Below are 25027 nucleotides of genomic sequence, written 5' to 3' on the forward strand. Positions count from 1 at the left end.
AGGAACCTAATTTCAAAAACTATTGGAGATCTGAACCCGAAGAACCAGATGCACCCAGGTTCCCATCACTTATGTGATTTCGAACCTTCCTGAACGTTAGAAAAGAAAAGTTATAGTTTGGCTGTCCATCATATCTGGAGAGATCGACGGCACTTATTGGAAGTGCAAGAAAGGAAGTGCATGGCCCCCACATCCTGGAGAAGGTCCCCTAGGCTGGGACCTCTGGCGGGCTCCCAAACTAGACTTTTCAGGCATAGGCGGAATTGACTTGAAAGTCTGGGGGGGGGGGCAAGGTCATTATTGCTGGGAGGCACGATGATGATGATGTCAATTCATATATACATATATACATTACATCAGTCGACTCCCCCTTTGAAGCTGGGGGGCAATGCTCCCCACGCCCCCCGTATCTCCGCCTATGTTTTCAGGGACCTCCCTCAAAAGAGTTTAAAGCGTGAAAAAACAAAAAATTGTGAGAATCGTCTAGGGCCCCAGGTCTGGAGCCCTGTCACCCCCCCCCCCTTCTGAGGGAACGTGAGGATATGTATTGAAATGAACTGAGCATTGAATAGCATTTCAAAAGTACTATGTTTACGTGGGCTTATTTACCCACTCGCGGTTTACCATCAAAATGGTTTCGATGTGTGATCTGCGAAAGTGAAAACGCCGTCATAACAAATTTGTCATAAAAAATGCCGCCCTAGTTGGTTGCCTCGTCGCCTCATGCCTGGCGCCGGCCCTGGCAGCAGTGTTTCCCAAAGTGTGCAATGGAATGGTCCAGGGGGTGATAGAAGCTACGGGTATAACATATAGGATCCTATGGGTTGGATTGATTTAGGGAGCGATGAGAGAAAAAGAATTCTGCAAAGAGGCGCTGACATGAAGAAAACATAGGAAGGGCTGAAAGTTGCTGGTCGTCCCGTATATACGGGACTCAAACGCATACGCCGGAGAGGAAAGGTGCATTGTGCATTGTTTTTCATAAATTATTGGGGGGGGGGGGAGACTCAGGCACCTTACAAAATTTATTGGAGGGAATCAAATGGCCTTAGTCCCTAGGTTCCGGTGCGTATATGGGTGGGAGAGCAGGTAATTAAGTCTGGTGCCCCGAGTGCTAGACCAGAGGGGACTGAATTTCAACCCTCTCCTTCAACAGTACAAGGGGTGGTGTTAACTAAGCATCTAATTGCGGCGCCCTGCTCTTGCCCAATTCTCTTAAAAAAGTGACAAATCATTTTTTTGAAAAAAGGTAACCAAAGTAAACATTCTAAAAGTCATTGTTGCTGTACAGTTTCTTGCCCCTATCGGGCATTTGCCTTAAGTTGGGACCTGTTTGGCACACATGTAAAATTCGGCCAAAACTGGTATGAAATTGTGGATTTGTATAGAGAACACATATTGACAGACACACAAAAAATCAACTTTATATACGTGTATAGATCGGGGCGGCTTGAACGAGGATGCAAGGGGTGCGGTACACCCACGCAACAGCTTATGTTTTTGTTTAGATACACAGATTTTTGAAAATTTGGAATAATGAAAATTGAGGCACCACGCGCTGTCACTCACTTTTGAGCCATACCTTCACAATGGAAATGTTGAGAAAACTTGGGGAAACATACAGGGCCTGGGGCGGTAATACCAGAAAAGAGAATGGACTCTATCACATGGTGCGGGAAAGTCTGCATTTTGGTTTGGCCATGACCCCGACATCCTGCAACCTTGTCAGCCTCACCCAGTAACTTTTCAGGAGCGGTCAAATAAAGGTAAAGAAATTAAGGTTCTCACTTGTCCTGTGTCTGAAGCACTTAGAACCCCCCCCCCCCCCCCACTTCCTTAATTTCCGCCTTGGGAAGCTTGGAATAAGTATTTTGGTGTTAATGAGTTGAACGTGGAAAAAGTTTTTTTGGCATAATTAAGACCAGTAAAATAATTCTGGACCAAAAAAAGGAGTTTCTTTAAAAGTGGACGTATGGTCAAGCACGTTTTTGGTTAAACGATGGTGTGCAGCTTCGGACGGGTAAAGAAATAAGGTTTATCCCAGAGTGCCTTCGGCTAAAGTCCTTTCAACCTCCTTCCCGCCACGGCATGGGGAGAGATACGGGGGGAGGGGGCGCAATGCATCTTCCCCCTCCCCCCCCGTAAAAGGTAAAGCCGAATGATCTAATGTATTTGCGTATATATGAATTGACATCAATCATGCCCCCAGCAATCATCGTGCCCCTCCCCCCAGACTTTCAAGTCTATCTCGGCCTATGCGTCACGGATGTCTTTAGGAGCGGCACATGAGGTTTTGCACCCGGGCGGCAGGTGAGCTAGATCTTCCCCAGCAAGACTCAACCCAGTCGGGTAAAGGGCTTATATCCCTCAAGGGACAGAGTCCGGGTCTTGTCTGGCACTTCAGGTGAGCTAGATCCACCCCTGATATGGACGTCGAGTTTTTCACTCCATGTCTGGCTGAAATTTCAATTTTCTTTTATTTAATGCCATGGTAAGTTATCTGAGTGCAGTGGTTCTCAACCGGTGCTCTCTTGTGCACTCTTCAGAGGCTCCGCGGCCGCTCGAGGAAAATAAAAAAAAAACCAGTAAAATTTAAAAAAATAATTATAAATATTTTTAAATAGTAAAAATGAATCAGTAACTTTAATGGATAATTAAAAATGGGCCTACGGGGCTTCGCCATAGAATTTCTTTTACTAAAAAGGAATCCGCGAGTCAAAAAAGGTTGAGAACCGCTGTCTTAGTGCAAACCGCACTTTTTTATGTCAATCGGTTGATTTGCTAATAATTTGATATTTTTTTTCTTGACTTGATATTTATTCTTTGGAAATGCGGTCTTTGCGTGACGTCATTCATAGGGTAATGGAATTCAAAGAAATCCTTCAACAAAAGAAGTCTATAGGAAAAACCAGATTCAACCACATCCTGCAGCAGGGCCCCTTAGGTTGGACCAAGGCCCATGTAGGTAATCTTGGAAACGAGAGAGCAGACTCTCTAGCCAAAGCTGCAATCAACTGTGACAATAAACTTGATAACCCTTTCACACTAACGCTCCTGAAGCGACAACTTAAACAAGGAACCCTCCAGAAATGGCAGCAAATTTGGGACCAGGGAGCAACAGCTAGGAAAGTGCACGAAATTGTCCCTCGAGTCACATACAACACACAAAATTTACAAAACATCTACACATGTACAACTATTCCGAAAACAATAGAAAACAATGGTTCACTCAAATAATCAAAAACAAAAACACAGCAGCAAGGATTACAAGCCTTGTCAGATATATACACACCAACGAAAAACAAAAAAATTGTCCACCAGATTTATAAAATAATGTTTTAAATGGTACAAAAATAAGGGGGAGAAAAACAGTAATTGATAAAAACAACGAAAATCATATCCACATATGACTGCCACTACTAATACATAACCATTACATGTACAACCTTCATTCCGCTAGGGTGCTAGGCGGGACGACACGAATGGTTTCATAATAACCCCCCCCCCCATTACACGTAGTTTATATTTTATATATATTCATTTTTTTTAAATATAAATATAACCAGTCAGAGCAAGAGTCAACCAAAGCACCAAGACCGAAGCTGATCCTTAGCTAAGGCTCTCTTCAGACAATCCCCCATTTAAACCAAGCCCACATTGCTCACCAAAATAGGGTTAGGGCGAGACGACTCGACCTAGCAGTTATATATATGTATATAAATGTGTGTATATGTGTATTTCTCTTTCCTCTATTCAAGTTCTTCATGCATTTCATGTCCACAACACAAGTGCGTACTCATTTGGTCGTATTCATGTTGCTCACCGAATAAGGTGCTGAGCGAGATGGCACGGGTGATCCCCAATATTCCCCCACAAAATACTTTGATTTTGTATATTTTCATTAAATCCACAGGAGCGAGTGAACTCAACCCAATAAATCTGATGTTGGCTTCTAGTCCGCAAGTTATCAAACCCATCTGCTCACCAATAAGGTGTTAAGCGAGATGACTCGATATATATATATATATATATATATATATATATATACAAAAAGAAATGAGAATATATATATATATATATATATGTATATATGTATATATATATATATATATATATTTTATTTCGCAATAAGATTCTCATTTCTTTTTGTATCCTGTGTATATAATATGGCAAGTGTAAGATAACAGATGAGATAGCATGGGGGGGGGGGGGGCTCTCAATTGCTTTTAAAACATGCCTCCATCCTAATATGTGTACATTCATCCGTCTTAACTAAACCCCGAAACTTTTCTCCAACTCCCAATCCCATCTCGTTGGTAATCACCACAAAATTTGTTAATCGCGACAGTACCCAATTGTCCGGGGAAAATATGTTGTAAAAATGTTGTATGTTTTTTTTTTTCTTTGACACAAAATAAAGTGTTCCAGACTCTGCCACGAAGCTGGGTTGGAAGAGATCTCGGCAACGCGATAAGTCCAGTGGCAAAGTTCTGGCGTTCATTCATTCATGCAGCAGGGCCCCTGGGCTGAGATACTTGGCGAGCCCTCAAACCACTCCTCTGCGGTTAATTTACAGTGTGAAAAGTCTAAAAGAGATAAGAATCGTTCCGGCCTCTGTCAGCTCTGCACTTCTGAGGGCCATGCCACATACATATGTCACCAGTTCTCCCAACACACAGGGTCTGAAACGAGGGGCATTGCACATATACCTTCCCGGGGAAGTTAAAAGGTTTCATTTTCAGGAGCCCTTGATGGAAAATTTGGAATAGCGGAACCCAAGATATATCCAGTCTGGCACCCCACTAAAAGTATGCGAATTGGGTTCTGGGTAATTGGTTGGGGGGGGGGGAGGGAGGAGGGGCTTGGATTTTATTCGTTGGTAAAATGAATACAAATGAAAACTTTTCGTGGCCCTCACGGGGGGGGGGGGGTATGTCCGACTAGTTTCCAGGTCTGGCACCCTCATGGAAAAGTTGACAGGTATCAATTCCGGGGCGCGTAATTCCATACCGTAAATAGGATTTTTAACATGGGATGTGCCCATAGGCGGCGATAGACTTGGAAGTCTGGGGGGCACGGTCATTATTGCTGGGGGGCACGATGATGATGTCAATGAATATATGCATATATACATTAGATCGGTCGACTTCCCCTTTGACGATCTAATGTATATATGCATGCCCCCCGTATCTCCGCCCATGGATGTGCCTCACTGGCTAAGATCACTATTACGTCACTAAATCGTCACACGGGGCTAACGCGGGGCTAACGAGAAAGAGAGACTTAATTTTCCTCTTTCTCGTTAGCCCCGATCGGGACTTTGGAACTTCAGGCCTTGATACAAGGCTAAGCGCAAATTGAGTCGCGTGCAGCGTTCGCGGGTGGGCGGGACCTGTGTGCGATGACGTCAACACGCCTCACGCGTAGCGAGGGGATGCGCATATTGGAACGCGTTCCCACCCGTGCACGAGCGTTTTCGAAGGGAAACGATCTGGGGAGGGGGGGGGGGGCTTGGAACCTTCTCATTTGGGGAGGCTCCCGGAGCCTGGATATTATATATTAGTCATTAAAGTTGACATTAATGAAGACATAACATTAATTAAAATATAAAGTACGGGAATGCGCTGAAAAATATACATTAAAATACCGTATATAAAAACGTGAACACAAAGAAATAATAAAAAATTAGGATTGATGACAATTCAAAATTAGAGAATAATTAAAAACTATTGAAAATTCAGATGTTTCTGATGAATTTTATTCCTTAAAAAAACGAAAGGCACATAAATTAATGGAAACTTTACATAAATTAATCGAAATTGAAAATGGATAAAAATTAAGGCAATTTATATAGGAGGGATAAAAATTTTAATGAAAATTCAGGGTTTATATATGAAAATTAATGACAATATATAGAATTTAAGAAAATTCAAAATTTAGAACGAATCACACAATGAACTTAATTAAGGATTATTATGTAATTAACAGAAATTGGAATGAATGTTTCGAAATTAATTCCATAATGAATGAAAATTTCGAACTTGTGAAAAGTTAAAACAAATGAAACGATTATTCACAATTTAAAATTAATAAATAATTCCATAATGCTGGAAATGAATATTTAATGGAAAACTAGATCAATGAAACACCAGAATTAGTGAAATTAATAATTAAATTTCAGATTTAATGAAAAGTTATTCCTCTATCGATCGATAAAATATCATAATTAATGAATATTCGGAATTAAAAAAAAAGCCGAATTCAGAAATTTAATGGAAAATAGGAAGGTAGGCTATTAAAAAAAAAAGTGGATTTTTTTTTCTCTGAAAATTAATAAAAATTATGGATGCATAAAAATTAATGAAAATTCAGAATTAATGACAGTTTATAAAATTTGGAATCAAAATTAGTGAAAATTCTGTGTATCAATGAAAATCCAGAAATTAATGAATCAAAAAATGAATTCCGAAATTAATGAATCCTAAAATGAATTCCGAACAATAATTCCATAATGAATGAAAATTTAGAGCTATTGAAAAGTCTTAAAACCTTGGACAGAACAATAATATTTAATAGAAACTCAGAAAGAAATAAAATAATTAATTAATTAATTAAAGAAATAATTGATAATACCGTGATTATGTAAATAACGTTGATATTAAACAACATTTTGCATAAGAGAATGCGAACTCTATCAAAATCACGGTTTTATTTTTAAAAAACCCCTACCGAATCCGAAGAATCGTACGCGCGGGACACGAAAATCTGCGGCTCAACAGCAGCGCCAACGAGTGAACGCGCTTAGCGTAGTGTCACCTCGTGTCTCGATTTGCACTGTCCTTCTGATTTCCGTTGGCCGCAAAACAGAGTGCTGTCCTGCTTCGTGTAGCGAACGCAGCACGCGGCTCAATTTGCGCTTTGCCTAATGCATATGCGTGACATAGTTATTGGCACGCGTTTTTACGGCGACTGTTGGTTGGCGCCAATATATTTCCTGGCAACGTTTAATGATGGATATACCTAATTTTGCCGACGAATATCATGTTCCAGTCGGTGTAATGGTTAGAGCGTGGGATTGGTGTAGTGGAGGTTGTGGGTTCGAATACATCAAAAACCCGCTCGAAAGTTTTTTAATAGTGCTACCCTCGGTCTGTTTTTGGAACATCTTGTTTCAACTTATCAGTTTTGCCATATTTCCGGTTGTGGTGAAAACAGAGTTGATATTTTCAGTCCGGGGCAGGGGCCTCCTTTAACGGTCAGAGGGGCGAAGCAACGTTTGAGTCCGGGGGGGGGAGGGGAGGGGAGGGGGGGCTTATACCTCTGTAGGCCGGGGTATTTATTAATAAAGTAGTCAGAAATATGGTTTTTTTGCGTTGTGATATTATATTGTATATTATTATTATGATAATTATGTTATATTATATTACTATAAAATTTTAGATCCTTGTAATATTATCGCGCGAGCAGTCATGACAAATATATTTACATCCCTCTTGGGACAGAGCGTGGACCATGTTTGGTCTTACAGTCATGACAAATAACAGCGACATCGTTAATGAATCCTGGTGTTTGGCGATACGTTACCAAACGTAATAGCCGTAGCTCCGCATCGATGCCCGACAAGCCTTCAGGTCGGGGCCCCCATGGAAAAGTTGACAGATTTCATTTCGGTAACCCTGGATGAATCTCGCTGATTTTTATTGTTTAACATTGTAAAATTTGCAACATCGGTACCCGAGATAAAGCCAGTCCGAGGCCCCCACTAAAAGTATGTGAATGAATAATTACTCCGTTGTAGGCCTGTTGCTCTCTGCGGGGAGACTTTTTAACGGGGATCTCCCCGTTAAAAAGTCTCACCGGTGTATCGGTTCGCATTTGCGTGGTTGGGGTCACTGGATTTTATTCGTTGGTAAAATAAATACAAATGAAAAGTTTTCGTGGCCCTCACGGGGGTATATCCGACTAGTTTCCAGGTCTGGCGCCCCCATGGAAAAGTTGACAGGTATCATTTCGGAACCCCATGGATGAATCTCATTGATTTTTGTTGTTTAACATTGTAAAATGTACAACATCAGTAGCCCGATATAAAGCCAGTCTGGAGCCCCACTAAAAGTATGCGAGAATTGGCCCGGGTAATTGGTTGGGGCCCTGGATTTTATTCGTTGGTAAAATGAATACAAATGAAAATTTTTCAAGACCCTCATAGGCAAGGGCGTAGCGAGGGGGGGGGGGACTTGGGGGTCTGGTCCCCCCCCCCGAAATGTGAAAAAATGACCCAAAAAAGGGGAAAAGATGGCCAAATCCACTGTTCTGTCACTTTGGTCCCCCCCCCGAAATGAGAGTGGTCCCCCCCCCGAACGAAATTTCTGGCTACATCCCTGCTCATAGGGTGTATGTCCGACAAGCTTCCTTATGGAGACCCTCATGGAAAAGTTGACAGGTATCATTTCGGGGCCCCTGGATGAATCTCATTGATTTCTGTTGCTTAACATTGTAAAATTGGAGCAGTGGAAGCCCGAGATAAATCCAGTCTGTGCTCCCCGCTAAAATTCTGCGGATTGGGACCCGGGTATTTGATTGGGGCCCTGGACTTTATTTGTTGGTAAAATGAATACAAGTGAAAATTTCTCGAGGTTCAACTGGTTTACCAAAGAGGACGTCTGGTAAACCCATGCATATATAATGGTCTTTCTTATTCTGTCTTATGAGCTTATCAAACCCGGTCACCATCATTAATACTACTTTGAGAATAAAAACTATTTTAAGCCAGGTTTTTTTTCCTAGGAGCAGGTTACTGCACGTGCAGCGTGAAAACACTGATTGGTCAAAAAACCTGAATTTCAGGCTTTTAACCAATCAGCATTTTCACGCTGCACACGGCGAAGAAATTCTACTCCTAGGAATATGTTTTTTGCGCAGCGTGAACCGAATTAGACTATTTCGCGCCGACAGAAACGTGTTACATAATCACGCTACGCGTTTGTGTTTTCCTAGCGAGGCGCATCAGATCAGGGCGGCTATATAAAGTATATGACTTTGGCATCAGCTACTCTGTCGTCTGCATGCTCCGGGTTGAAGGGGGAGGAAACGAAAACACAGAAGAGTGAAGAGAATATCGGCAAAACACGGCGCACGACGCATTTGACTCCTCCAGAAGGAATCAGCCAATAACGCCCAACGTAAAGCGCTGTCGTGAGCCGTATTGCGCTCTATAGGAAAACAGTCATGCTGCTTTTCTTACTGGTGAGTGGACGGCGTGTCGCGCTGGGTGAATCACGTTGCGCGCGGCACAGGAAACTTGCTCCTAGGAAAACCCGACTTTAGTGATGATAACATGTCCCGTTTCATTTTCAACAAAATATGGTGAGATATTTATGAGAAAATCGTCTCCAAGCTGGCTCTGGAAAATCATTTGCGCGATTCTTGATGATGGGTCAAAGTCGACGATAAGTCGCAATAACAAACATAGCCTGTGCAGAGAAACCAATTTCCCGTCCTCATTATTTCCCATTTAGTTCCCATAGTTTTTCCTCCTCTTTATCGCTTATTAAATTGTTTTGATAAATTGTGCTTCGTATGCAGTTCCGAATGAAATCCATCAAATTTTGTACCTGATCTGTATGTATATTCCCGAACAATTTAAATTATTATTTTTTTTTGTAAATTAAAATAAATTTCTGTGATTCAAATCAATCCATAAGGCATAAACTTGTAATATTTATGAAAAAATTTCCTCTTGACATGTGAAGGATGTTTATAAAATCCGGTTTGGCATAGGCATCACCTCTCTATCTATATCTATTATATTTATTTTTTTGACACCGCTGTCATTTTATGTACATATAGGCTATATACTTTATAAGGATTTTCTTAGAGTGAGACCTAATGACTATAATCTTTTTACTATGATTCAAATCAGTCCATAGGCATAAACTTGTATCCGTTCCATGAACCCGAGCTGCCCCTCCCCTTAACATTTGTCACTATCTTCATAGAATCTATAGAAATATATAGTTTGAGGCCCCCCAACCCCAATATTTTTTAGCCCTTCCAGTATTCCTGATACCTTTTAAGCCTATGAATCAGTCAAACTGAAGTTCGATTCAGTTACATGAACCATTTGATTGTGAATCAATAGTGGCAGGGTCATCTTAACACAGCGTCATGGGCATAAGGCAAAAGATGTTAAGGGGCCTCATATGTATTAAAAGAATACCTGCCTACACATCAATTTGCATAATTACTCTAGAAAATGGTTCCAGATCTTTTAATCATGAAGCTCCCCTCGACAAGGGTCGCAACTAGAAACGAAAACTTGCTCTGTTGTCTGGGGTCAGTATCTATTTTTAGCTGTAATTTTGAACCAAAAAAAGAGTAAACCTAGCACCCTTCCTGATCCAGTGCCGAGGCACCAGAGCCCCCTGCACTCCTCTAGTTGCAGTCCTGTCTCAGACTGTGCCTCAGTTTGTCCCATGCATCAAGACGGCAGTGTACAGTGCACTGTTACCTTGCTATTTGCGAGGCTCTGGCCAGCTTTCTTTCTTTGATGTTCCTGAAAAGTATACTTTTATTCCTGTTGCACATTTGTTTGAACTCTTCTTGTCAACTACATGCTTGGAGTGATTTTTATAGATAATTTTTTTAGTATTCTGTGTTAGCTGAGTTCAGCCTTAAAAGGTTTTAAAAGTAACTTTTTAACATGAAGCTACATCATAAAGAAGAAAGTTTCAACTATGACACTCATAAGAAGTGAATAAAGTTGTTGTGTGGCTTAAAATTTACGGTAGGATTATTTATTTTTATTTATGACATCTGTGAAGCACTCAAAAAAGTGAGGCTCAAGGCGATGCCTTGTATACCTCTATGTAGATGGTAAGGTTTTCGAATTCCTGACATTTTGGAGCCTTCAGGAATGGGAAGTTATATTTCCCAAAAATTCCAGAGAATTCGGGAAATCACTTCCTAAATGGGATATGTGTGTTACAGTTCAGGGTGTCTCCAGAGGAGTATGCAAGGGGCATAGGGATGCCCCCTCTCAAGATGAATAAAAATTAAAAATATTTTTGTGTATTTTTATAAACAATTAAGATAGCTGAAGAAAATTAGGATATATGCTATCTTAAGGAAGGAGGGTATAGGACTAACCTTTCTAAACACTTTTCTATAAAATGGTACTGGAGTGGATTTCAATAACATTTTTTGGTGAAAACAATAATAAATTTTCATGTCTAATTTTAGGCAAAATTCCTTTTAACACTTAAAACCATGATTGCAAAAATTTCTATGAATGAAGTAATTTGTTATTTTTGCAGTTTATTTAGTTGGCAATGATGTAGATTATGATCTGAAATTTAAAGGATTGTATGGTATATATGCTCATTCAAATCTACTCAATTGACAGCCAAATCCTTTGATGTATGTGTGAAATTTTTGAAATGTCACTTAACATATCGTGTGTATAAAACACTAATACAGGATATAAGATTTTAGGTTTTAGTTCACAACCTCGACAAAGAATGGCAAAATATATCAAAATTTTGCAATGATACAGTCAATACATTTTTAGAAATCATGTTTCCAAAGTAAAATGTCAAAAATAATCATTCTTCATAAAACGGTTTTAAAATTTACATTTACAGATTACTTGATGTAAAAATGCAATGTGAAATTGGACATAACTTTGGTTCTAAGCATTATATAAACAAAACAAGGCCTGGTTTAGAATCATAAAAAATGGGCTTTCATAAAAAAATTAAAAAGGTTGATATATATATATTTTATTCCAAAACGATGTTTCAAACACCAGTCGTCTGTATACCTTAATCAATTTCTATTGATTTAAAATGTTTTTTTAAAGTTAGTAACTTAAAATTTTTTTGGGAGAGAATTTTCTTTAATTTTCTTAGTAATCAAATGACATTTTTCATTTATTAATTTTTCTTATTTTCAATATTTTAAATTTGTAATACTCTCAGTATTAGAATTTTATAACAGGCACAAGGTTGTTTGTACAGTTTTTAGAATTGGAAACTGGAAGCCCCCTTTCCCCCATTTATCTTTCCACTATTTATTTCCCAAGCAACACTAGAGAAAATTAATTTTTCAACAAATATTTCCCATTGATTTTTTTAAAAACGTTTTATTTTCCATTGTAAGTATTACTGTGTTGCAACAGTATTTTTCAGATTTCCCTGGATTGTGGGAATGGGAAATTGTAAAAAATTCCTGAGAATGGGCTGGTGCAAATTCCCGTCTGGGAATGTACAGCTGCAACTGAGCAAATGTGTTAGGCCTATAGATATAATTTTCTATATTAGTGTCCAGTTTTAATCTGCCTCCACTAATAATTTTCAATCAGGTCTTGACAAATGGAGAAAAATTGTATGTGCCAGCCAAATTTGTTTCAAGCCCATCATATTCTTTTTCAAGGAAAATAGTCCAAAATAATTTTTTTTTAACTATAACAAGACTTGGTGTTCGCGTTCTATGTTGTATTGACATGCTAACAAATTATGTAAAAATGTTGTGTTATCATCACTCTCTTGAATTTAGTAATCACACATGAAAAGTTTTATATAAGTTCCAATGGAGCCCTGTTCTAAGGCATAGTGGTCTTTGTAAAACTGAAATAAATGTCAGATGAATTCAGTCAGATTAAGTCAGATGAAAACATTTAGTTTAATCAGATGAACTTAAATCTTGGCATTTAAAGATCATGTTGATATTTCCCATTAATGAAGTTTGATTGATGTAAAAACAAATGCAACTAAATTGCATTCACTAAGGAAATACCTCTAGATCTAAAGCATTGTCTTCATTTGTTAAGTGTAACAAAATTTTATTTACAATGTCATATTTTTCACTCAAGGTTCAAAGATATCCATTTGTGTTTCACTTTAAGATGGGATCTTATTTGGGAAAGTCTTTAAATGAAAACTTCAGAAAAAATCAAGAATTCATGATGGATCTTCAAAAGTTGCAGGTATGTATGCTTTGAAATTGTAAACCCTTTAAAGGATCTCATAACATTTTCACTTTTCAGCATTCTGTGTTTATTTTTCTGAATAATTCAAGTTGAATAATAACTTCTACATGCTATATAGAATTATGAATCAAAAATCAACAAAAGTAATAAATTTTGTCTTTGAAACCCCTTGCAAAATAAATTATATTGAACCAAAAGTTTCAAAATTTCAAAGCTTCATAAAAGGAGATCCAGGACTCGGAGTATTTGCCAATAGTACATTGTCTCATCTTTGATTTCTAGTCTTAGGTGAGGTTATTGATTCAGTTAAGGTCTGGGATGTTATGTTGTGCAAAAAAACAAGAAAGTAATAATTCAAGTGATCTCTGTACCTTTCTCTCATAAGTCACCAAGAGAAAAAAAAATTATGGTTTATCAGTGGGCATAGGTGTCTGCAGAATTTTCTCGGGGGATTCAATTTTTTTTATTCTCAGGGGGGGGGGGGGAGTTAAGTTTTTTCCTGCAAAATAACACTATAATCTCGGCTTGAAGGGGGGATTAGATCCCCAAAACTCCCCCTTTGTGTACGTCAATGTCATTGGGATTGACATGATAATGAAATTACAGTAATTTTAGTAATTGTTTTAATGAGCTATCCATTATTTTCTGGCAAAAAGTCAAAATACTGTGTTGTGTTTTCTGCTGTAAGGCTTAAAGCAATATACATCATCCTCCTCAGGTTGACTACTCAAAAAATACTCAGTGATGTTTTTTACCCTGATAAGAATGAAACATGAAGCGGCACTTGCTGATTCTGAAAGCTATGGAAAGCCAGTGCTGCAAAAAGTTTGAAATATCCCGTCAAAGGGCTCAGTTTGTTGAACGGCCTTGATCAGCCTCTAAATGAATGATTTAAAAGTTCTAATTGAAAGAAGTCATGCTTATTTATACTCTATGGTTTCTTATTTATACAATTGTTACTCACAATTTGACATTAATCCATCCGAGAACTAATGTGTAATGGAAAAATTGCAGAATTGGGACAATAATTTCTGTGTAAGTCTATCTGGCAATGTAATGCATGTGCAATGCCAGAGAAATTCGGCGTCAAATTGTGAAGCACCACTATACTATCCATTTGATGTAATTGTTCTTTTAATCTCTGAATTTAGCTTGAATTTTTCTCTCCCCCTTTTTTGATTTTGTTTGGGTTGTTTTTGTCCCTCTGTTTTTTTTTGAACTTGTTTGTACTTTTTTTTTCAGCTTGAAAGACAGATTCATATGCAAAATCAAATGAGAGAAAGACTTGTAGCTATGCAGATAGCAAAATCCAGAGAACTCTTGTATTGGTTTGGAACTTTTTATGTTTTAGCTACTGGTCTCATGGTTGCTGGGTGCGTCCTTCATTCTTACGAATTTATTTTTTTAGATGACCCCAATCCTAAAGTAGATGAATTCTAAGAACTTGTGAACTTGTTTCAAAATAAGTTTATCTGTTGATTGGTTCTACGTTAGCTGTTTTTTTATTATTTAGAGCAATCATTGTACCAAATGGTCAGAAAGTCTCTCTCTCTCTGAAAACTTTTAAAATTCATAAAAAAATGGTGAAATTATCACATTGAGGTGCAGTTGGTAGATTTTATATTGTCAGCATGGGGATTGTTTTGTTTTTGATAGAGAAAATTTTTTTAAAAATGCCTTTTTTATATGAAGGGTTAAAGTCACATTTTCGACAATTTTGACTCAAGTCTAGAAATTCAAATAAAAATGCTAAACTATTGAAAGAAAAAACAAACGTCTCAGCTTCAATTGTTCTCCACTAAATTGTGAAATCACAAGATTTTAAACATGGACTCTCTAAGCCGGTGGTTCTCAACTGGTGCCGCTCGAGGAAAATTAAAAAAAAAACAGTTAATTTCTAAAAAATAATTATGAATACTTTTAAATAATAAAAATAAATCGGTAACTTCTCTCTTTGATGAATAAGTAAAAAATAGAAATATATGCCAAAAAGAGCTCGAGTCAAAAAAGGTTGAGAACCGCTGCTCTAAGCAATTCTAGTAAAATCTTTTTCTCAAAGTGAGGATTAATTAACTTACACCACTCTGACTTTAACACCCCTCATATAAAAAAAAACTAATATTCTAAAAAACATTTATCAATGCCTATAAGATGTAAATTCTTTTTTGGTGGCACAACAACCAAAAAGAAAATATATATGTATATATATATTTTTTTATAATATATATATATTTTTAAATAAATAAATATATATATTTGTATGATGCAAATAAAGTAAAACCCCTTTTAACAGTCACCTCTATTTTATGGACAGAATTTTTTTTATACTGCCGTTGTTTGTGCGAAAAAAGGGTTTTGCTATATGAGATGATTATAAAAGATTGAGTGTTTGAAAAAGTTTTCATGTGTGTGAGACAGGGCTGTAACTAGGATTTTTGCCGTCCGGGGCAAACATTATTTTGCCGCCTCAACAACTTTAAAATTTGATAATTTTGTAATGGTGTTCTTTGTTCCCACCTAAAATTGCCACCCCCTCTCTAGTTATGGCCCTGGTGTGAGGTGTATGTGAATAGCACTTTTTCTGAAAAATACAAAAAACAATGCCACAACAGACAAAATGCCCAACAAGGTGACTGATAGAAAGATACCCATAACAAATATGGATGTCATATATTTCAAAAATATAGCAACCAAATTAATAAATGCAATTACAAACAATATATATATATGTGATGAAATATTATACAATGCCCATAAGAATATTTATGGTTGTCTTATTCTAAGTATGGATAGCTTTTCGATTTACTCCAACATATTTATTGTATTTCTTTTAAACGTGTCAATTGTGTTAGAATTTAATACCTCTGGGGGTAAGCTATTCCATTTATTAGCAACCCTATTAGAGAAAAATTCCCTGCGACATCATAACCTTGCATTGCCCTTACCAATCAATACTGGTGTCCCCTTGTAAAAGGAGTCCATTGACTTTGTACTAATAATTCATGATCCATCCTGTTGAAAATTTTGAACACTTCGATCATATGTCCCTGACACCTGCATTCATCCAATGTAAACATATTGAAAAAATTAAGTGTCTCTTCATAGCTCAAGCCCTGTGGGCCAATAAGGATATGCATAGCTCTTCTATGCACCCTATCAACCAAATCTACGTCCCTCTGTAGGTATGGTCTCCAAATCCTCACAGCATTCTCCAATTCAGGACAAACTAAGCCTCGGAAAAGCGGAAGAATGACTTTAGGAGAATGCAAAGAGACCTTTTTGAAAATGAAACTGAGCATTCTATTCACTTTTTTTGACCACCACTGAACAGTGTTCAGAAAACCTAAAAGTTGCTTGTCAATGAGAATTCTCAAATTGGTGACCCTAGTTGCATCCGTGATAGGGACACCATTCAACTTGTAAGAGAACCGTGGGTTGTTTGAACCAAAATGAGCGACCATGCACTTGTCAACGCTAAATGTCATACTCCATTCTTTTGCCAATGCTCCAGTCCGGTTTATATTGTTCTGGAGCAACTCCCTATCACTTTGATTCCCGACTACCCCATTAGCTTCACGTCATTTGCGAACTTGCTAGCAATCCCATCAATATCCTGATCGAGTTTATCAATAAAAAGTGGAAAAAATATGGGGGACAAGGGCACTTCCTTGAGGAACTTGTGACGCCTGTCCAACCAGAGAATTCCCTGTTCACCATAACTCGTGCCCTATCTCTTAACCACGACTCTATCCAATTCAGCAAGTTGCCCCCAATCCCAATCTCGTGTAAAGGTTTCAAGAGTTTACCATGTTGAACCCAATCGAATGCCTTCTTTAAATCAAGGTAAACAACACCTACATTTTTGCCCTTACCCAAAGCCTTTGTCAGGTGATCATAGAAGCAAAGGAGGCTAGTCACACTTGACTTCCCCTTCCTAAACCCATGCTGATTATCTGAAAATACACTATTCTTGTCTATCCACTTCACCAACTGCCTTTTGATAATAATTTCCAAAATTTTTGAGTGGGAGCTCGTCAAACTCACTGGACAATAATTGGACAGCTTTTCTACGAGCCTTTTTAAATATCAAAACAACATTTACAAGCTTCCAATCTCTTGGGATGATACCCTCAGCAACACTATTCCTGTAGATCTGTGCAACTGGCCCCAACAATTCATTAGCACATTCCCTGAGGACCCTGGGACAGTGCCGTCTTAAGGCACGGGCCGCCCAGGCCTCAAGAGAAAAAGGGCCTCAAAAATAAGATCTGGTAGAAATTTTTGAGAATTTGCCTGATAGGGCATCAGAAAAATCACTTGGCCCGGAGGGCCATGATGTTCTTAAGACGACCCTGCCCTGGGATAGATATCATCTGGTCCTGGTGCTTTACTTGCACATACATTTTTTAGAAGATTAAGGAGCTCCACATCTTCCACTTGAATATTGTTGAGGATTTTATTACCCCATGCAACACCTGTACATCGAATATCATTATCTCTATTAAAAACCGATGCGAAAAAGTCATTAAAAGCACTACACGTGCCTCCTACATTGCTCTCTATCATAGACCATCCTATCGAGGGGGGCGAACTGTCATCCATTATTGACGTATCTAAAAAGTGATTTTGTGTCAGAACCAGTGTTATCTGCCAACCTAGATTCAGCTTCCTTTTTACTATACCTTATCGCTTTCTTCAATGCTCTTCTTTTATCAGTAAACAATGGTAGTCACCTTGTCCCCTTTTATACTCTCAGAATACTCTTTTCTTTTCAAGATAAAGTTTACGCACGCTATCTGTGAACCATAGGGGGCGCGATGTACAAACACACTTTCGAACAAAGGGTATGATGTTTTGCAAAACAGAGGACAGCTTCCTACTTAACTCTTCCCATTGACTTACCACCCCGACTGATTCAAATCCGTCTTTGAAAACTTCCGCTAACCTCTCTCTCAAAACATAGTTCTCCGAAAACAAGGAACCAGTCTTTTGTTATCAACCTTAGCGGAAGAAAAGTTACAGTGAAAACGAACGACACGATGATCACTGGGAGAAAATTCATCCCCCACCAAAACATGTTCAACAAGATCCTTGGAACTGGTAAGAACTAAATCCAAAATAGTAGTACCCCTAGTGGCTTCTGATACATTCTGATACAAAATATTATCGAGCACCAACTTAAGAAAGTCTCTTTCACATGATGTCTAGCTGAAAGGTTCTCCCAATCGATACCCAGGTAGGTGAAATCCCCCAGTATGACAACCCTCTTACGCTTACATATGTAGGAAATTTTATCATGAAATTTGGCAATGTAGTTTGAATCCCTATTCCGTGGATTATAACAAACCCCAACAATTTTTTTTATGATGTCTTTTGTTTTCAAGCTCAACCCATACAGCCAATATCACATCTCTGCACGTTACACTCTCTAGCCTTTAAACATGATTTCACGTATATCAACACTCCGCCCCCTTTCCTATCAGATCTATTTCTCAAAAAAGTATCATATCCTGAGATGTGTAAGAAAGATTCATCCCCATCATTTGCCCAAGATTCTGCAATGGCTATAATATCCAGGCCCTCCACACAAATATCATAGTTTCTAAAAAATCTTTTTTACTACCCAAGCTCCTGGCATTAATTAGCACACATTTCAATTTGCCCTGTGATTTAGTGTCAATCAAGAAGCCATCCAAGACAGAGGTGGGTAATTCAACAAGTTTCAATTCTCAAGTTTACCATGAAAAGCTTTTTAGGGCATTTGATGACATAACGTGCATCAAGTGACATAATATGCATCATTTTCACTAACAGCTGTTGTCTTTTCTATGCCAATGCCTCAAGTTGAGATTTCTGCAAATATTGCCCCCCCCCCCCAAAAAAAAATCCCCTGTGCAGACAATAAAACTTTGTCGAACACAGACACTAATTCCGTAATCAAGGTGTATGCCAACTTAGTAGATTTTTCGTTATTGGCAAATTCGGGTACATGACAGCAAATGGTAGCTCATTAGGTTTAGCTCCATGTGACATCGTCATTAATCACTCAAATAAGTTATTTTTTTAAATATAAATTAACTAAATATAACAATATCCAACAACCAAAATTTGGTCTGGTGTGTATTCTGTATTTTCTTAGGGTTGCCACAGCTATAATCCTCGTGGGATTTATAGGATATTAAAAGTAGTCAAATTTGTCATGGAAAATTAGCAGAGTTGGCATGTACCTTGATTATAAAATTTATGCTCTACCTCACCTGAATAAGATAATTTCCCCATTTTTTATAAATTTTGAAAGTTTTTAATAGACTTTCTGCACACTCTGTATTAATTTTTGGCTTGATTAGCTTTAGTGCTAAATGCCACATTCATGTTATGCTTGATCTTTTTCATTGCTGCATTATATTTAAATTACCATTATTGTTTATCCCAGTGATTGAACGAGTCCTTGAAAGATGTCTCTTTGACAACTTGAAAGAATTTCATTAACTTCCAACAGTGATAGTAATTTGAATACAGATTTGACCGTTGAGATGAAAACATAAAATAATAAGTTAAATCAGGGATAGCCAACCATTTTTCAAGCTATGTCACAATCAAGATTATTTTCTATGTACGTGCCTCTCTATAACTTCTAACACACGTGTCCTGTTGTACAAGACACAAGCATTCCCCCTGTTTCTGCAAAATATTGTTTGGCTGTTCTCTTATTTTCATAAAAATATTCAGTTTGCCACTTTTTTTAGTTCTAAATTGTTTTTATTTTTGAGTCATAAATTTGATTATTGCAATGCAGATTGTGTATGTACTTATATCCGCAGAAGTTCATCTTGCCTACACCATGTTGGGCATAGACACCTTAACCTTCGGGCTCAGGGTGCTTGGGTTCCCTCCTCCTCAATAAACTTTGTTAACCCTAGAATACTAAAATGAAAACAGATAAAAACTGCATGTTAACTACCTATACGTCTACGTTTCTGAGACATAGAGTTAGTATTCTAGGGTTAAAGTGCCTAGCCCCCCTCCCCAAGAATTTACGGATAAATAATGCCATTGTATTATACAATGCATGTTCCATGTGGATGATCCTGAATCTTGTACACATACATAGTTGGCAATGCTTCAGACTTACATGGAATCATTCCAATATTTTAGCTTCATTAACATCATCCGGTCGCAAACCAGATTTTCCCCATTTTTTTGTGTCTTTATAGAAATATCCCTCAACTATGCTTCGTTTGAATGAAAAATCCTTAAAGAAAATTTTCTTTTGGTCCTTACGACTATGCCCTGAACCCATTAAATAGAAAGTCATCACATAGTTATTATTTGAAGAGTGCCTACCATACTAAATATAGGTTTGGCAACCTACAAAACCATCATAACAAAGGGATTGTTTATAAGTTGGAGAAAATTTATTTAAATGAAAAATGGAATAGAATTTCTTTAATTTTTAAAAAGCGTTTACGTACCACTCATGATACCATGGCATGTCATGGGTCAAAGGCCACCCTTGTGCTAAATGTTTCTTGATAATGTATTCACATATTTGAAATACAATTTACACAGTTTTATTTTTTCATATATTCTAGTTGCACTGTTAGAGCTGTTTTGTTAGATGGAATGAAAAATAATCTGACTTGCATGAATACTGCTTTTTGATGTATTGATACTTGGCTTATGAAGTTTTATGAGTAAATTTTTGGCTCGAATTCCACCTTGCAGTTACACGTATCTATTTTTTTTTTAAATTGAAATTTAATTAACACATCAAGACAAATACAGAACACAAATAGACAAACACATATTACATTCCAATATTAACCCAAGGGATCATACGATCCTTCCAGGGTCCTCTTGTTGTCAAATCGAACTTTCATGTAAAATAATGGGATTAATTTAATTTATTCCACACTTCCAAAATAACCAATACTGGTATAAAACTAAATTAGTACAGTGAAGAATAGAAATAGCCTAGTTTTGCTTGTAAAACTGCACAGTCTGACAATGTAGACAGCTTCAACTTGTTTTACATACCAGAGCTTTCACCTGTTAAATAAGCTTTTTCTTGTTTCTTTGATGCTTGTTAATCGCGTAGTTCTTCACATTTTGGAGCATTTTTATTGAATGGGCCTATAATTAGATCCATAGGCGTACGCAGAATTTTCTTGAGAGAAGGGGATTTCAGATTTTTTTTCCTTCTGAGGGGTTTTTTACATTTTTCCTGCAAAATACCACTATAATCTTGGCTCAAGGGGAGGGGTTAGAACCCCAACCCCCCCCCCCCTGCTTACGCGAATGATTAGATCATTCACAAATCTACACATTCATTAATTGATTGAAGTACCACTTTATGCATGTCTTATGTGTGTGGGTTTTTTTTTTGTATTACTAATGTAGATATAACATTTGATAATTTTTATGTGTTGTTTTCTTTTACAAATAAAATATTTATTTGATTTTGTTGTTCAAAACTTTATTTCAGATTTCAACGAACAAAGAAGCCAATGGCAATTCTTCCAATGCTGCCTTTGACATTTATTGTTCTGTACCAAGCAGATTTAGCATATGGTAGCAAAATACAAAGAATAAGAAGTAAGTGTTCACACAAGTTATAAGAAACTATTATATTTTTTACTGATCTGTTCATTGAAACTTTTACTACATGACAGTTTCAGCCATGGATGGTGTGAGCAACAGTTTTGTGCACAGTATGAATGAGTATCTCGTTTCCAAACAAGGAATTGTACTTGCAATGGCCAAATCCCTCACATTATCATCAGAACATAATTGGATCATTTCATAATGGCATAAAATGGCGTAACTCCAGTTTTTAAAAAACCTTTTTTAGACAAAATTTGTATCTTAACATTTCCCATTTCAATTTATATTTTTAAACAAAAAGGTTGTCATTCCATAGAGCATTGCTAGAGTCACTGTGCACATGTAGGTGTTGTGATGGCACAAAAAACACAACATGAAATTTATTACAATCACAAAAATGCATGCATCTGTCATTCCTCAATTTCAGCTTGCAAGATAGATGACAGCATTTAGAACACAATACTCATACCTTAACATTTGAGACATTCATAAATACATTGGGAGAAATAACAGCTTTCTGGCACATACCAATTCAATAGAAGCTCCCCAGAAGAATATTTATGGGGTTCATGTGAGATTTGGCAGCAGTGGGAGATATCCACAGCAATGGTTTCTCAATTTATACATAAAAGGCTACAGTCCTGGGCAGTTTTTAGATAACTTCCTAAAATGGTTTATTCAAAATACGGCTTATTCAAAGTTTTACATTATTTAGTTCCTTAAACATAAAAAATTATTAGTATATAGAACCTCGGAGGTTACTTCAACCTTAGTATATAACCTCACTGCAATGATACTTGATATAACAATAAATCCCTCTACAATGATATTTCTTAAAATCTTGTTTGGAATTACCTATAGTCCAATGTTAAACTCCCCTGGATTCATTCACATTTAGGCCCATTGATTTAATTTTAAAAAAATGTCAGTTAACATGAGATGTCCGCTAAAGGGGAGTGTCTGTTATTGGGAGGTTCTAATGTATTTTCGAACTCTTCACTTGTTTTTGTTCTTCCAAGGGCATCTAATAACATCAGTATTTTGCATCCCAATAACCAAATGCATCAATGATGTTGTATGTGTTGTTACTTTCTGTGTATTACACAAAAGTGTAAACCCTTTTACTAGGGAAGAACGTTTAACTGGATTTTATTAATCAACTAATCATTTAATTAGTAGTGATAATTTATTCACTTATTTTATTACTATTAAAATCACTTATTTTAATAGTGTTATATATATCACTGGATTTTACTAATCAACTATAAATACTTATAATTTTTCAATATAGTTTCTGATGGTACTAACAACAATGGTTTAAAGAGATGTCCAGAAACAATTGGTGGAGTGCTCCACCAGAACAATTTGGTGGAGTGCGATGATACTGCTGCCTCTCAGTATAATGATAATCTCTCTACAACATAGTTTCCTCAAACTTTTTTTGTTCATCGACCCCTCCTGCACAGAAATTTTTTCATCATCCCCCCTTTCCTGAGTGATCCCATAGGATTCTATACTATATGTGCAACTATTATTGTCTCCCTGTTACGTTCCATCACTCACTTTGGGAAACACTACTCTACAGCAATATTTTTTCTATTTAAAAATAGCTGCCATACATTTTTTATCAATTTTTTTGTTTTATTGACAGATTTACAATAAATATTACCAAATTATTTTTATAGGTGAAGCTGAAAATATCCTTCAATTTGAAGAACAGTTGCTACACTTGCCATCAGGCTTACCAAACTTTGATTCTATAGAAGAAGGAAGGCAAGAACAGTCAGATGAAGAAAGCCTTTCCAGGGCTCATGATATCTTCCTGTGAACAAGAAATCCTCTTTATATTTAATTTATGTGCTTTTTGACAAAAAAGTAGAGTCTTGTAGCATATTTTTTTGGACTGATTTGAATTAAGACAAGATTTCAACTTTTTTTGGTGCTTTAATATTATTCAAATCTAAGTCATTGTTTTACTGCTACATTTATAATTTGAGCTGCTTTTGTTGTATAATTTAGCCTATTACTGACTTTCCATGGCAAACTTTAGATTTGAAAATTCTAAGTTAATAGCTCTGATAATGGTTTTAAAGAATTTGATTTTACATGAAAGTACACACAGTATAATTCACAAAATTCGTGACAACTATTAATATAGTAATTTTTTCATAATTTACATTTTTACAATTTTTTTTGTATGGGCTTTAATTTGCAATCTTTTATTCTAATACTGATATATTTTTTTAACATTATAATTTTCTCCCTGATCTCTGTATTGATCCTATTTTTCTCCAAAGCATGGAGTATATTTTATACATTTACGGTATATCAAATCACCTGCATTGAGGCTTCCATTCAGCTGGACCAATTAAACTATTCTTTAATTAATTATTACTTTTAATCCTTCATCAGACAGTATTTCACAGATATACAATATGAATTCTTTAGACCTCTCAGTCAGTAGCGAGACCTGATATCTGAAAAGCACTACACAAATGAATGAGATTGGCGATTATGGTTTATATACTGTGTAGCTCAGAGATAGAAGCTGCAGCACTTTCGATATTAGAGATGCATCCGACCAAGGGTTAATTCATTATTTGTAATATAAAAACAGTTGAAATTTTTGTGAAGTTTGCCATCTCTCATGATATATTTGTACATTAATTGTGGAACAATTCATTCACATCAACCATCTCTTGCACAGTTATAGTCATGCAATGTACATGAATAAAAATAATGCATGATGGAAGTGTGGTAAACTGAAGTTGCAAAAAGGAGATAGTACTTTCTTTTATTATGAGTTTATATAAATTGAAAGCTCATTTATATACAATTGAAATAATACACAGAAATCACTAAGAATAAATTTGGGTAGGCTGTGTCATAGACATGGACACAAGTTTTGACGTGAATACGTTCTTTGTGCCTTGAATCACATAGTAGGTACTGACATAATGAAATGGGTACCATTGGCTTTGTCTCTGGAATAGCTAACAGACGATACCAATGTCCTCTATCTGCATTGCAAACTTCCTGAGATATAATCTGGTCCTCGCCCAGACCAAAAGTGGTATTGATACCAGAGTGGTATCATTGGATTTTTCTTAAGAATATTCATCAGACAACACCATTGGCTTCTATTTGCAGTGAGAACCTCCCTGCTCGCGGTAGCCCAGGTCGATAAGATGCTCGCCTAAAGTACCAAAGGATGTTTAGAGGTGTCGCGAGTTTGATATCCTGTTCGTCTTTGTTGGGAAAATTTCCTGACACAGGGGTACAACAAAAACGGTGACATGACCGCAGGAAAAAATTGCTACCGCAGGGAGTCCCTCATCGAGCGGTTAGCCCACCAACCAACCCTCGATGAGTGTAAAACAAGCCTGCAGTTCAGAATTGGCAGTAAATTGTAGGTGCCAGTCTAATTAGCCCTTGTGT

General features: G+C 37.1%; 1 protein-coding gene across 1 annotated transcript; it reads left to right on the forward strand.

Moving 5' to 3' along the window:
* Nucleotides 1-9400: 9400 nt before the first annotated feature.
* On the forward strand, nucleotides 9401-24784 carry LOC149065800 (plasminogen receptor (KT)). Its single transcript, XM_089253415.1, has 5 exons — nucleotides 9401-9618; nucleotides 12869-12982; nucleotides 14228-14358; nucleotides 21471-21580; nucleotides 23275-24784. The coding sequence occupies exons 2-5, from the start codon at nucleotides 12902-12904 to the stop codon at nucleotides 23415-23417; spliced, it is 465 nt and encodes a 154-aa protein (XP_089109541.1). The 5' UTR covers nucleotides 9401-9618; nucleotides 12869-12901; the 3' UTR covers nucleotides 23418-24784.
* The last annotated feature ends 243 nt before the right edge of the window (nucleotides 24785-25027 follow it).

The sequence above is a fragment of the Pholcus phalangioides genome, unplaced genomic scaffold, assembly GCF_987345545.1.
Source record: "Pholcus phalangioides strain wild (caught in Gottingen) unplaced genomic scaffold, Ppha-v1.0 ptg000039l_1, whole genome shotgun sequence".
NCBI lineage: Eukaryota > Metazoa > Arthropoda > Arachnida > Araneae > Pholcidae > Pholcus > Pholcus phalangioides.